Source organism: Ochotona curzoniae, unplaced genomic scaffold (assembly GCF_017591425.1).
Source record: "Ochotona curzoniae isolate NIBS_2020 unplaced genomic scaffold, NIBS_Ocur_1.0 contig_4792, whole genome shotgun sequence".
Classification (NCBI taxonomy): domain Eukaryota; kingdom Metazoa; phylum Chordata; class Mammalia; order Lagomorpha; family Ochotonidae; genus Ochotona; species Ochotona curzoniae.
In genome coordinates this window covers 10,430,331-10,445,228 of record NW_024466389.1, presented here as the reverse complement: position 1 = coordinate 10,445,228, position 14,898 = coordinate 10,430,331, and the positions used below count along the sequence as shown (strand labels likewise).

At 58.7% G+C, this 14,898-nt stretch overlaps 1 protein-coding gene across 1 annotated transcript in view; it reads right to left on the bottom strand.

Annotated features, from left to right (window-relative positions):
• Positions 1-11,635, bottom strand: part of IGSF21 (immunoglobin superfamily member 21) — a 213,012-nt gene extending 201,377 nt beyond the window's left edge. The window contains exon 1 of the mRNA XM_040987698.1: positions 11,184-11,635. Within this exon, the coding sequence (XP_040843632.1) occupies positions 11,184-11,253 (70 nt within the window). The 5' untranslated portion in view covers positions 11,254-11,635. The remainder of the gene's footprint in view (positions 1-11,183) is intronic.
• Positions 11,636-14,898: the final 3,263 nt, after the last annotated feature.

Genomic DNA, 14,898 nt, shown 5'->3' with positions numbered 1-14,898 from the left:
TGCCGCCAGTATTTGTCACAGCTATTTCAAAAGCACCAAATGTATAAGCATCTCATGAATTTGCACGGACACATACACACACACACATATTAGTCCTCATCAAAGTCAATTTTAACAGTCAGGTAGATGGAAAAGAGGACCGAACTAAGTGAAACGGAGGGTCATTCATGAGCTAGCCACCTCAGCCTACGGAGAAGCTGGGCAGAGGGGGCTGGGAGTGGAAATTGTCCCCAGGAGTACCTGTCCCCAGGAGAAGATGGCTACTCCTGTGAGCTCAGCTGCTCCACTCTGAGAGGCTCACTCTAAGTGCTGATGGCCCGTTACACTTGCAAAGGCAGCAGGAGCTGGATGTCCTAAGGGCAGCCCTGCTCCTGCTCTCTGCCCTTCTCCCCAGCCCGGCTGAGGGTGGAGAGCACCTGACAATGCATTTGGAAGGACAGAGCTGCATGCCTGCTTATGATTGCACCGGAGCCAGGCTCCTGGGGACGGGAAGAAAGATGACCTGCAGGGATCTAAGGAGAAGGAACACGTCCGTGGGAAGTGGGGTGGAAAACGACCTGGCCATGACAAGCCGGAACAGCCTGGGAGGAAGGCATCCATCAGGGAGGAGCAGGGGAGGGGCAGCGAGGTGGAGGAGGAGAGGCAGATGGGGCTACCAGGGCTGCGGGGTGCTCCCTCCGCTGCCACCACACTCCTCCCCCAAACGCACGTGCACTTGAGAGTCTGTGCCACCATCTCAAAGCCCCAGGCCCCCTGACTTACAGAAAACTGAGCACCCAGCCCAGGACTGGGCACATGAGTAGGCACTTCCGTCACCACTGTGCCGCACAGAAAAAGCTGCCAATCGCGAGCTCCCTTTCCCATCTCAGCATGAGAGCAGGACTGCTGGGTGCCCGAAGCACAACCCCATGCTAGACAAGCAGGGGCCAGAGGCTTGGCGGGTTGGCTCTCTACTGTACCCCTAGCCTGCTCGGCTCCCTCGTCTGCCCACTCTGGGAGTTGGAGGCTGCTCTGTACAGACTTCCATTGGGGTTTGCCAGATGCGAGGCACCAACAAGAGCCACAAAGGCCAGAGGAGGCTGACACTGTGAAGTTTTTCCATCCATGTCTCTGCCAGGTCTTCAGAAGTTGACTATGTCCCTCTGTACATGGCCACCATGCTGTTCTACTGGGTGGGCAGGCCTCTCTGGTCCCACGCAGTCCCCTAGGCTATCAGCTCCTCACTCCAAAGGAGCTAACCCTCCCCTGATGCCTTCGCTAAGCCCTGGGCCCACACGGCCTCAAACAAGCTCTCAGAATCCCCGGGTGGAGTGGGCGTGTCCTGCTGCAGCCTGACCCACAGTAGAGGGATTGGCTTGGCACAGACTTTACAAATGGTGGCTCCGTCTGCCTCGAGCCCACGTGGCTTCCTCTGGGACCAGGTTTCTCTCGGCAGACGCTCACACCTTCAGCGATCTGCTGTGTCTCTGTGCCACCTGTTCAGCTACATACTTAAACATTTTCCTTTAACTCCGACTTGTTTTTTTACTTAAATAAAGCCATTTACAAGAGAGAGAGAATTTAAATCACCGCTCCAAATGGCAAACCACTATCGCTTGCCTGAAACAGAGGGTGATTGAAAAATAATTACCATGAAAACAAACCACTGTTATTAAAAGCCTTGCTCCCTCCAGCTCCCTAAAGGCCGCAGGCCAGCTCCATGCCCCTTTTGTTGGAAAAGGAGATGAGCAGCTTCAAAGATGAAATGGCCTCCGACATAACAAAAAGAAAAACCCAAGACCCAGGGTGTGCCCTAACTACCACAGAACCTCGTGCTGGGCCTGGCATGGACATGCCCTCTGTTTTCAGTGGTCACCAGCCACAGCTGGCTATGCAGGCCTGCCTGATGGAGGAGCTGAACTTCATGGGATTCATGGAATTCAGTTCAGCAGATGCTAAGGAACGTTTTGTTTCAGTTGCATTTCAATGTCAGAGGGTGCAAAGGGTGGGGCCCCAGATCGAACAATCACAGCACTACAGGGTCAAGTCCCCATCAGGCACCTGCTCCTCCTCCTTCGGGTTTCTGGAACCCAGCACAGTGCCTGGCCCCCAAGAAACAGGACAGGTATGAAGGTGCAAAGGCAAGAGAGACAGAGAGGCCGTGCAGCTTCCTAAGTCATTGACTTGCTCCCTGGGGCCTAGACTGATATGGGGGCCACTGACGTCCCCACACCCCACTCTGGGGTGGCCCACTCTGGGACCACTTGTCTTTCTCCACCATTGTCCCCAAGCTCCCCACTCAGGCAGTAGGCCCCAGGGACCTGCCTTCCCCTGCCTCTGTCCCTCCATGCTGAACTCCAACTTACGACTCTGCTACAGAGTGAACAAAGATGTCTTTGTGATGTGGCTGCCTTTGCTGCACACACACACACACACACACACACACACACACACACACACACACCCCATCACCACCTCGCTCATTCATTCTGCCTCTGCCCAGGGAATTAGGTGCTGGGTGACACAATTAGCAACTTGTCACCAGGTTCTTGGGACCAAACACCTGGCCCTGGGCTATTGTGCAGCCTGAATATGCACTAGCAAAACCCAGAGGGCTCTACAGCCATGAGTACCCAGGCTGCAGCCTCCTTCAGTTCTCTCCCAGCCTCTTCCCGCTCTCTCCCAGCCCCACCATTCCCGCAGGATGCCAGGGCAGCCCACACTGGGTGCTATCCTTGGAGGGCGTGTCAGGCAGAAAGGAGGAAGGGACAGTACTGCGGGGATGGTGGCAGCGCCTGTGATGGGTGACAACCAAGTCCATCGAGACGCTGGGAGGGCCTCTGCAGAAACAGAAACAAAAGGGCAAAGGAAACAGCTTGGCAAAGGAACAAAAAAACCAATGGCTCAGCTGCTTCCCTCCCTGGCGACTCGCAGAACTCTCCTGTGATTTATGAGGGTGGGGTTGCCTTCACACTGTGGCAGGGCCAGTCTCCCCGCCTCTTCCCCACCAAGCAAGGTTCTCTGGGGCTGAGGCCACCTGATGGATCCCCTGGGACTTTAAGGGGAGCAGACCTGTTGCCCTGCACCAGTGTGTGCCAAAGGGAGCCACACCTCTCTCCGGCTTCAGTTTTCTCATCTCTAAAATGGGAAGGAAGGGGATGGAGCCCCCAAGCTTCCCAATGATTCTGTGATCCTGTAATTCTTTGTCATTCTTTTTTTTAATATTTATTTATTTATTTTATTGAAAAGGCAGATTTACCGAGAGAGAGAGAAAGAGAGAAAGATCTCCCCTCTGCTGGTTCACTTTCCAAATGGCTACAATGGCTGAAACTAATCCAAAGCCAGGAGCTTCTAGGTCTCCCAAGTTGAGCAAGGTCCCAAGGCTTTGCGTTATCCTCCACTGCTTCCCAGGCCACAAGCAGAAAACAGAATGGGAAATGAAGCAGCCAGGACACGAACTGGCGCCCACATGGGATGCTAGCAGTTGCAGCTGGAGGATTAGTCAATTGAACCATTGTATTGTTTCCTGAGATGTTGCATTCTACCCCTGTAGGCTCTTTCTGGATTCTGTACCATACTCCCTCCTGCCAGGCCCTGGGGTCTAAACATGCCTCTCTCTGCCCATTTGAGGGGTCTTACCACAGTTGGGGACCAACACCTATGGAAGTAGCTACTCCTATACAGACCCTATGAGGGCAGCCCTCCTCCTTGGGTGCCTGAGCCACCCTCCCCACCAGGCTGCCGCAGGAGGCCACTAGGAGGGGTCACAGACGTAGCGGAGAAGCCTGGACTGAAAGCAACAAAGAGACCACCAGGGCTGACCCACTAGCAGGTGGGGCAGTCAGAGATGAGCCCATGGATGGACCCCAGAGAGCAGGCCTGTGGGGCTTCCAGAAGCTTCTCCCCAGGAGAGCAGCCCAACTCCCATCACTCTTGGTGCGAGTCCAAGGTGTCTGCCCTGACAGAGGTACCCCACTTCAGGCTGGGCCAGGCCTAGGGGTCCCTCACTTCATGAGAGTTGGGTGGTCCCAGAAGGACAGCATTTCCTCCCAGATCCCCCTGTTTCCCTGGATATCCCAGCACCCACATGTATAACCCAAAGCAGGCTCCCAAGGCTCTGACGGTCCAGCAACGCCAAGTCCACCCACTAAGAGCGCTGCTCTGAGGAGTCCCTCCTGTCTCGCTGGCTGCCCGCCTGCTCCAGCCCCTCACCCTGGCACACAGTCCTCCGCCAAATCCTCCAGCCATGTCCACAGTCTCGAGGACTGTTCCCTTGAGCACGGCCACCTGCCTCACTGCCTCCACCCCCATACACCCACACAGCACTCCTCTCTTTGCTCTAGGCCTTTGCACCTGCTGTGCCCCACCTGACACCCACCCTCTCTTCACTTCTCCAGATGGTCTCCCTTCCACGGCCATCCCCTTTAATCCCAGAGGAGTTAAGCTCAGGACCCTTGAACTGGCCACTTGGTTGCATACCATCGTGTGCTGCTGTCTGATGAGTATGCTGCATAAGGTTGCCAACAGCCTCCGAGCCCTTAAGGGAGGCCTCTGCCACGACAGATTTGAGCTTGGGTAGCTGTTCCATCAATGCAAGTGACAAGGTCCAGTGACTGGGCTCCAAAGTCAGTCTCCAGCCGAGGGAAGAGAAAAGGGGGAGTCCAGTCAGCCCTCTGGAGTCTCCACGTCTAGCTGAGACCAGGAGGGTGGGAGGGGCCTATCCCAGCCACGTACGTTCACATCCCATCTCATTCATTGGCACCACAAACTCTTTTGAGAAGATCAGGAAACAAAGACTCAGACAGGTAGCAACTTGTTCCAGTGTACCCTGCTGAGAAGCAGCCAACTACGTGACACCGCCATCAGGTGGAAATGCAAGGCTGGGAACACCAGGCGGCTGCCACACACAGACAGTGCTGGACGCAGCTGGGCATGGCCAGGATGCTCAGGGGCGGTGATTTCCGGGCTGCAGTTGCACCTGTCACCTACAGGAGGCACTCAGGGCCCATTAGCGCTTGGGTGCGAATCCACCACTCCCCTTGCTGGCAGTGTGGTCTCAGGTGAGTCCATTGCCTCACCTGGAAAACACGGAATGCATTATGTCCCCAAACAATGATTTCCTATGACACTGTGAGTGGATGTGTCTGGTCCAGGACTTGGTGCACAGCAACTGCTTCTCCCTCTCTCCCTCCCTTCCTCCTTCCTTTCCCAACTGCCCCATGCCCCACCATCACCCATCAAGGACACCACCCCCCCACACACACACACATACCCATGGAAAAGCCAGAGGGAACAGCAGGCCTCTTAGTCTCCCTCCACTGCTAATTCATTTGCCAGATGCCAGTTAGGTGCCAGTGCGGGTGGACAGAGCTGGACAGACAAAACACACACTCTCCTACCATGAAGGTTTTGCAGAGGTACCTGAACAGCATGGCCCACTGTCCGCACCGACCCTCAGTCAAACAGGAGACATCACTCATTCATTCAGCAAGCACATGCTGCCTGAGCACCTGCAAACTGACAGCCAGGCCTGCCACCCACATAAGCTCTGTTCAGGAGAAAGCCAGCCCAGAGCCACCTGTGGCCCCAGGAGAGGAGTCCCCAAAATGCCATGGAGGGCGGCACTCTTGGGGGACACTGAGTCTGCAGGGGTGGGAGGTGCAGACGGAGGATGTAGGGGAGCAGGGACTGCCAGGGAGGCTCACAGAGAGCCCGCCGCTGTGCTGGCTGAGGGCAGATGTCTGCTCCCAGAGCCAAGAAAGGGCGGAAGTGGGGGAGGGGACAGGGGCCGATGAAGCCAAGGCCAGAAACCTCTGAGCAGGCCAAGTGTGTGGGGCAGCCTAGGAAACACCCACCCGGACGGCAGCCGAGGATGGGGGAGGTCCCATCGGTCATGTGACCCCAAGAGCATCCAGCTCAAAGCACCATGCTTGGGTGTTCCCTGTGTCCAGACCAGGGAGCCTACAGGAAGCTGGCACAGCCATTCCAGACCCCCCAAGGGGCTGAAGGCCAAAGCCAGCTGGAAGCTCCAAACCTGCAGGCTGCATGGATCACCCTGTGTGTGGGGGGCAGACTCAGGTGGTGGTGGGGAGTGAGCCAGAGAGACTGTATTCCACCCCACACTTCACCCAGAAGAGACACACAGGTCTCAGGCTCCTAGGGAGAGACAGAAGGTGGAGGGGGCCGTCACCTGCAGGCAGTCAGCATCAGGCCATCCTTCATTCCAGGAGCGGGGGCTCCTGAGTAGCCTCATACAGAGGAAGCGGGGGTGGATGTCAAGTGGGGTCCTTGGCTGGCAAGCAGCAGACACTGACTGCAGACCGCTCATGTCCCCGGGGAGCAAGGATGAAGATGGTGTCGGGAGGAGTCTATGGAAGACAGGGGCTACACTGCCTGAGCTGAGCAGCCATTGGCACCGTGGCTAGGGCTGGCACCAGTGCCCACAGCACTGAACTCGGGATTCTCTGCCCAACCCTGGCTACTAGAAAGGCTCGACTCAGTACCAGAAGAAGCCTTCGCTGGGGCCAAGGGGGTCGCTAAAATGACCCTTGATCAGGGAATGTCTGATGATCTGTCTTGGAGAATGTCAGGTAATTTGGCAGGAGGTAGGGCCTGTGGCTAGCGGACAGGCACCTGTCAGATTCTTTTCCTGGATGGGGACCGTGGAGCCCCCAGGTTTGTGCTGTGTCTTTTGCTCCTTCAAGCTGAGTACTGCCCCCCAGCTCCCTCTACCTGGAATCGTGGCCTGCAGGTTTTGGGACACGCCAGCCCTCTGCTCCTGGACCCCACTGAACGTGTTGGAGGGACAGGGATTAGAAGCTTGACACCCTGCTTCTCAGGAACTTCACCCTGGTGATGTCTCCAGAAGTGATGTCATGGGTTTTGCAGCCGCTATTTTAACATTTAAGGCCTGGCACCCTGGAGCACGTGGTAGAGGCCCTGCATTCTCTCTCGGGTGATGGAAAAGCGGCTGTTTCCAGAATGCTCCAGACCTGGATTTAAAACTCCCAGCTCTTCCACTTAACAGAACACCCTGAGCATCATTCATCATTTGAAAAAGAACAGAAGGAAGAAGAGAGGGAAGGAGAGTTGGGGAGGGGTCTCCTAATGGACTGGTTGTCAGGCATCTTTCTGGGGACAGGTCCAGCAACCCCTCCCACCAACGAGGCCACTCTTGGGGGTCTTTCTTGACAGGTGCGCCCTGCCCACTGCGGATGTCGGTTCTTTCCCCTTGTGGATGGCACAAGGAGCAATACCTCTCCATATCAAGCCATTTCATCTCCACGTTTGTTCCGGAAGCAGTCAAAGCCCCAGGAAGCAGCCTCCTGCGCAGCTGCGACTCAGGAGGTGACAAAGGTGTGTCCAGTCCAGGGGAGAGCAGAGCGGGATAGAGGTCAGTACAGGCAGCCCCGTCTCACGCCGCCACTGGCCTTAACCTTCAAACCTCAGCTTTTTCGTGCACAAAGCAAGCCTGCTCTCTGACTTCTTGATCAAATGAGATAAGAACCAGCAAGCCCACGGCACAGGGCCTAACTCAGTGGGTGTCACACATAATTCTCTCCTCTCAGTGGGGTCAATTCCCACCAAGCATTCAGCATCACACAGGCACAGACTTTGTTGCCCTGCTGCCAGTGCCAGCCCCAGGCCTGGCACATCACATATAACAAGCATTCAAGTTCTGAGTGCCCTGGGGCTGTAGCAGAGGTGGGCAAGATGGTGAGCCGGGCTGCCCAGGACCCAGGTTGAACACCTGGAAGCCCTGGTGACAAAACCAAGCAACCTCCTCTCACTTGTCCTCCACCCCTCCATCCCCCACCCCATGGTGTCATCTCATCAGAAACAGGAAGGTTCCAGCGTGTGCACGTGACTGATGTCCCAACCACTCCTGGGGCCTCTGTCCACTTCTGCCCCAGGGCGGGTGACTCTGTGAGTCCACAGAGGAACCCTTGGATGCAGCCGGCAGGAATCTTTACCCCTGCCATTCCTAAGTCTGAGCAAACCCGTACCTCAGTTTCCCCATCTGTGAAAACAGGTCCCCCGTCCTGTAGCTGGAATGAGGACTGCAAGGCAGCAGGCCCAGCACCCTGCGTCTCACTCGTCACTGCTGAGCCACATCATTCCGGCAGTGGGAAGAAGGACAACCTAGCTATGGGAGTCGGAGAGCGATCTCAGGTTAGGCTGCTTCGGTGTGTGGGGCAGCTCTGCTTCCAGGCCGACGGGGCGGGGATGTGGGGTCACAATCAATAACAGCCCATACAAGGATTTTCTTGCTTTAGAAAGACAAGTTCCAGAACCACCGAAGCTTGAGCTCTTGGAGCTTGTTCCAGCTCCAACATTCTCCGCAGTTAAACCGCAAGCATTAGTTCAACCACTCAGCGAGGGAAAAAAATACTCCTTCCTTTGCAAAGCGGTCTGGGGTGGGGAGGGGTGGGGCTTACGGCTGGGGGCGGGGCGAAGGAGAAAACCTGCGGTACCCGAGCGCCCGCACGGACCTGGGGCGCACAGGGCGGGAGTAAATAGACGCAATCGTCACACCTGCTAGCTTGCACACTCGCTTGCTCGCTCGCTCTAGCGCGCACGGCCCCCGCAGGCTCGGCGCGGCGGCTGCTTGGATCCAGCCGAATCCGCCCACCTGCTGCCACCCGGCTGCGGAGAACCAGCAGAGATGCCCCTGGCTCTGACCAACCTCAGAGCCCCTACTTCCCCCTCTTCATCTTCCGGCCAGGCTGGCTGCCCATCCACCTGTTCTCGTGGAGACTTTCCCAGGGCCGAAGAAGCCGAGCCGAGGACCCCCTCTTTTGTCCCCGCCGAGTAACCCCTCCCTCCTGGGTCACTGCACAGGTCCAAGTGTGGAACTTAGCAGAAATGCCTGGAGGGGTCAAAACGCCCTTCCTCTGGGGGCCCTCCCAGAAACCAGGAAGACCAGAGAAAGCCAACTTCCCCCAGGGAAAGTCTGCGGCTGGGCGGCGGGGAGCTGGCGCAGGAGCTTCCGGCCTCGCGGGCTCCTCCTCTCCCAGGTCGGGGTCCCTTCCGCGGCGACTCGTAGTGGGGCCAAGGAGACGAGAGCGCACGGGTCGTGCCCCTTCCTCGCAGAGACCGCCTCGCAACTACCTTCCCCGCGCTCCCCCCACCCCCGGCCTCGCAAGCAGCCCCCGGCGGGTGGCTCCGGGCAGGTGCACCGCTGGTCACCGCGTCCTGGAAGGGCGCCCTCCTCTGGCCCAGCCCGCCTCTGGCGTCTCTCGTGGACCCTTCCGGAACTCCCGCCCCGCACCGTGGGCCCACGCTCCAGAGGGGAAAGGGAGCCTCCTCCCCGATGCGTTCGCATCTCCTCTGCCAAGAAGGGAGGTTTGCCGGCGATCGGGGTTCTCCCCCTGCGCCCCAGCCACGCAAAGTTTCCCATCCGCGATTTGCGTCTCCGCTCTTCCTGCAGCCGGAGCCGTGGAGCTCAGAGACGAAGCTCTGACTGCTTGCAGCCAGCAGAGGCTCGAGAGGCGATTCAGGGCATCAGGACGCCAGGCGAGCCCCGCAGCCCGGCAGCCAGAGGAGTCCTAGGGAGAGCCCGCTGGGTGGAGACTGCCCGCGCCAGTATTCCCCTCCCCCGCCACCGCTGCCACGTCCCTCTGGGGGAAGGGGTGGGGCCCTCCTGTCCCAGCTCCCAAGCCTGCTCCCTGCAGTGTCCAGGTGAGGGCCCACTGCCTTCCAACAAAGCCCGTGCCCTCCTCACAACAGCGCCTTCCCTACTGAGGCATCCAAAGTGGGGAGCTCTTACCCCAAAGTTGGGGCGGGGGGGAGGTTTGAATCCACTTTCCAAAGTCTCCTACTCCATGGGTAGGGGACAATGTATGGGGCGTGCAGTCCTTCTGGGGTACACGGCCTTTCTCCCCCATCCCCCCGCCACAAGCCCACCTCCCAAGCCCTAATTCGAAGCTTCTCTGGGCAAGAATCCAGCATTGCCCAAGGACGCAGGGTGGAGGGGGTGAGGACTGCGCTGGGACCCCCTTCGCAGCACACACTCTCAGAGCCTGGTGAGACATCTCCCGGTAGGAGGGCGGGACAACGGAGGACAGAGCTGACCCCCATTTCCATCAGCCGGGCCTGAGCCCCTGCTGGTCACAGTGCCTGCACTTCGGCACCAGGCATCCTTGGTCCTCTCAGAGGCAGCGGCGTTGTTGGGTTCTGACTGGAGTTGGCTTGGGTTTTGGGGTTTCACGGCAGCCGCTAGGCTTGCTTAAGGGCGGGGGAATCCAGGACGCCCACCCTCTGGTTTCCACATGCCCCTGGAAGCTCTTAGCATATCCCGCCTCCCTCGAGCAGCGTTCGTGGCTACAGCATCTGCTTTCCCTTCACTGCGCGAAAGGTGCCAAGGGTCGTCTGCATGGGCTGCAACCATTTAAGATCCACCAGGCGGCAGCGCTGGGCGGGAAGCCTGGAGGCAAGAGCGAACCCCGGACCCTGACGCTCGGCAGCCACCGCTGGCTCTGGGGAACCCGCTCGCTTTCAGCCTCTTCCAGCTGGCTCGCTCTAGCTCCCCGGGACCAAATCCATGAGGGTCACACACGCACACGCGCGCGCGCACACACACACACACTCACGCTGAGCCGCCTGCTCCAGCGCACATATGCACACTCTCACCCCTACAAAGCAACACGACCCTCGGCACCCCCACGCAGACAGGTACACTCCTGCGGGGGAGGGGGAAGAGCCACCTGCCCACCCACCTCCCTCCCAAGGCACACACCCCTAAAGACATTCGCGCCCTCGGGACACGCGTGAACCGCCACACCTCTCCTAGCCGCCCGCCCCTAACACGGGCGCACACACTTCACACCCTCCGGAGAGGCCGGCGCAAGCACAGGCTCACACATCTCCGCGCAGCTGACACCGACTCGAGACACCCCTGATACACGCAGACCCCGCGCCATCTCACCCGCACGCTCCCAGCTCCACATACACTTCCGCACCCTCCCGGACACCCTCACCCATAGACGCCAACAAAGACACACACAAGCACACACGACCCTGGCACAGACCCCCGAGCGCCCGCTGCCAGACAGCCGTCCCCTCTCTCTCCCTCCCTCCCTCGCCAGCGAACCAGCTCCACACGCCTGCCCGTCAGGACCGATGCTCGGCTCGACCCCGGCCCCGCGCCCTTCCCAGCGGCCGTCCCCGCGCGCGTCCCCCTCGCCGGACGCCCGCGCACTTACCGTGCGCCAGGTCCAAGATCGCGGCGAGCAGCAAGCAGGCGCAGCCGCGGAGGCTCGGGGCGGCTCGCATGGTGCCCGGGAGCTGGCAGCGGTGGCGGGATGGTGGCGGCGGCGGCTACGGGTCCCCTCGCCATGGGCTCAGGCGCGCTCCTGCCTCCGGCCGCGGGCCGAGGAGGTGGCGGGCAGCGTGGGGCGCCGTGGGGGCGTCCCCATGCCGCTGCGGCCGGGCCGCGGGGGCGCCGGGCTGCCCTGAGCTCGGCCTCTGCGGGGCGCCGCGCCCTAGCGCTCCGGGCGTCCTCCCGGCGCGCCGCGGCTCCGGGTGGCTGGGCTGAGCGCGGCGCGCAGCGCGACCCGGCCGGGAGTCGGATCGGCGGCAGCGCCGGAGTTTGGAGCCCGATCGCGCTCGCTCTGCCTAGCGCCGGTCTCTCCCGGCTGCGCGAGCGCCCCCCACCCCCGCCCTCCCTGCGTCCCTCCCCCCTCTCCCCGCCCCCCGCCCTCCCCCTCCCCTCGCCACGCTCTCGGCTGTATTATACAGACTTTTCCTTAATCCTTTCTGGGTTGTTCGGCTCTCGTCGGCTAAGCCGATTTATTGCAGGCAGAAGGAGCGCTCGCTCCCCTCCCATCCCCCCCGCCCTTCCCCCCTAGTTTCCCACCCTCCCTCTCCCCACCCCAAGTTCTCTCCCACCCTCCGCTGCCACTGGCTTGCAGCCTTCAGCTTTGCAGCCTCCTTTGGTGCCCCAGCCTCCCTCCCCACCCTCCTCCGGGAGGCAGATCACCACCACCCCTCACCGTGCCCCTCTCCACTCCCCGTCGAATGGCGGGAGGGGGGCAGCGTCCCTCAGGCGAGGGCGATGCCATCCTCAGGTCGGGCAGGCCGGGTGTGGCTCCGGAATAGCAGAGGTTCCCTGTCTGTGCACACCCTCATGGGGCGCATTTAGGACTCAGCCTCCTGGAACTTCCCAAATTAGGCAGCCTCTCTCCCAGAGCCCAGGGAAACATGATGGGGCCTCTTCTAGCCCCCTCTCCCCGTCCCCCACCCCTCGATACCGCGGCCCTGGCTGCAGCCAGGAAGGGGCAGGGCGGTTCCCTTCATGCAGAGACAAATGTCCCCCTCCTCATCTAGCAGCTGGGCACCTTTGCCTCCCCAGGCCTAAGAAGTGGAGGTGTGGGGCCCGCAGCTTATCACTACTCTCCCTGCGACACGCTGAACTAACTACACCTCCCCTCTGCGGGGAGGGGGAGAGTCCCACGGGTGGGCTGGGGGCCAGGTGAGGTGGAGTAAGTCCAGGGCGTGGACTTGAAGCACCTGCAGAGGACCGGGGGAGGGGGAGGGGGCAGATTGGTGAAGCCCAGGAAGGCCAGCGCAGCTAGGAGCAAAGCTGGGCTCAGTCCCCTGGGTCCCTGCGCCCTGGGTCCAGCGCTTTCTATGGAGAATTCTCAGCTCTCCTAGCTCCAGTGTGTTTACTCTGTTTACCCAGAAGGACAATGGGTACATAGCCAATTCTTCTCCAGCAGCCCTCAGAGGGGTGTGGGCAGAGGCACCCAAGGGCAGTGGGCTGTTCCTACCATTTGCAGACCCCACCTCACCTCCCAAGGCAGCTGGGCTGCAGCTCACAGCTTGCAGGTTGTTTGCCTGCCCTGGGGGAAGGAGCGATTTGCATTTATGAAGATCTGAAAGCATACGTTCACCTGACAGGCTTTAGAATGATCCTCTCAGTAAAATAATAATAATGATCGTAATAAACCCTTATAAATAGGTGTTTGATTACAGTTTGTCCCTATGTGGGGATTTTTTTTTTTTTTTTGAATCAGACTAATTGGTTGCCAAGCTGATCGGCTGGATGTGGCTTGAACGTTGGAGTCTTAGGCCCTTTCTTCTGCCGGCTGTCTGCTCTTTCTCCCTCTCACCTCTTCTCCAAGCTGCTGAGGTTCAGCTTGAGGCCATCCTCACCCCACTCCCACCCTTACCCAGCCATGCCCTCGGGAGTGGTCCCTGACTACTTCCTTTCTTGTTTCTCCTACCTCCTTCCGGCCCAGGACACAATCAGTAGAGTCAAAGCCCCACACCCCTGAGTCCTCTGCTGGACTGGAGGGCACCGTTGCCTGGTAGGACAGTGCTGGTTGGAGGGTACCGCTGGATAGGAAGGCAGCATTGGCTGGTATGGCACCCCTGGCTGGGAGGGCACTGCTGGTTGAAGGGCAGCGGCAAGCTGATAATACAGCAATAGCCTGGGAAGATCTGAGTTCCGCAGTACATGCCATGCGTTGCTATGTGTGCATTGCCTACCTTCTGCACTTGTTTCTGCAGCCAGGCAGGTAGACAAACCACAGTTCAGGTGAGCCCTTGGTTGGGGAGGCTCCCTGACTCCACTCGCCCAGTTACTGCAGAGGAAACCCAGGGAACAAATGGGGTTCCAGGCCTTGCTGTGATGCCTGCTCCCAACTAGGACCATGCCAGCAGGGAAGGACAGTCAGCCTCAGAGGGCAGCAGAAAGGACTCCCTCTGTGATGGACATGGAAGAGAGACTGATGAGAGGAAAGGTTCGATAGCCAAGGAGGTAGGGGACTTCCTGCTTTCCAAGCAGGACGTAGATGCTGGAGACTTCAGTTAACTCTGCTTTGGCTCCAGGACTTCTGAATGTCACACTCTTCTTATCACTTGAATTATAATGACACATAGTAGGTCCTCAGTAAGCATTTGTTGAATGAGTGGATGATGGATGGATGGATGGATGGATGGATGGATTACAAGATGGATAGGTGACAGGTATGCCAGGTCCCAAGGGGGAGGGGATGGATGGGTGGATGGATGGAAAGATATAGGGATGAACAGGTGGGTAGGTGGATGGAGGGATGGATGAGGGTGGATCGCTCTGTCTTATCCATTCTATTCCTCAGCTCCTGGCATAAAGGCTGGCACTGGGTATGTGACCTGTGTCAATGAACCTTCCTAGAAAAGCTTGGGTCACGTGTTCTGGTAAGCCCACAAGGGAGAAGCCACCCTGCCCAGGTGCACAGGTGACTTTTCCCGAATGGGCTCAGCACCATGTGTGTGTCAATTCCTGTATGGCAATGACTAGTGGTAACATTGCCACCTCTGCAGCCATCCCCAGGGGAGCCCATTCTCCCAGCTCCTATTTCGCAAAGCCTAGCTTTGCAGCCAATTCTTTTGCTCCAGGAAAAAGACATCTCAGAAATAGTGAGACAAACAGGCTGACTTAGCTAAAGAGAAGTCACCCAGGGTAGCCATAGGCTTTTTCATTTGCTTACCATCCTTGGTTCCTGTCTCCTGTGAATCGCTCACCCACAACAGGGTCTCTACTTGGTAATCCAGACATTAAGGCTCCGAGTCACACAGAATATGCCTCTTCCTTGGGTCCTTGGTGTGAGAGGCCAAGTGGGGGAGTGGTCTCCAGGGCAACTGAAGGGGTAGGCGGGTGCGCACAGCGCCCTCTGTCCATGGTGCTGAACCAGGCTCTCCCAACAGAGGGTGCTCCAGCACAAGCTAAAGTTCTAGGCTCCCTACCCCAGGGAACAGGCCCAGAGGTCGAAGGGGCTGTGTGTGACCTTTAGCTCATCTCTTTGTGAAGTTGGGAGGGAGGGTTGAGCCATGGGACAGCCTCCTCCATTCCTTGAGGATGTACATTGCTGGTTTAAGGAGGGAGGTGAGATTGGATAATGGTAGTGGGGAGTATTTGTGAAAGTGCTTCTGTAA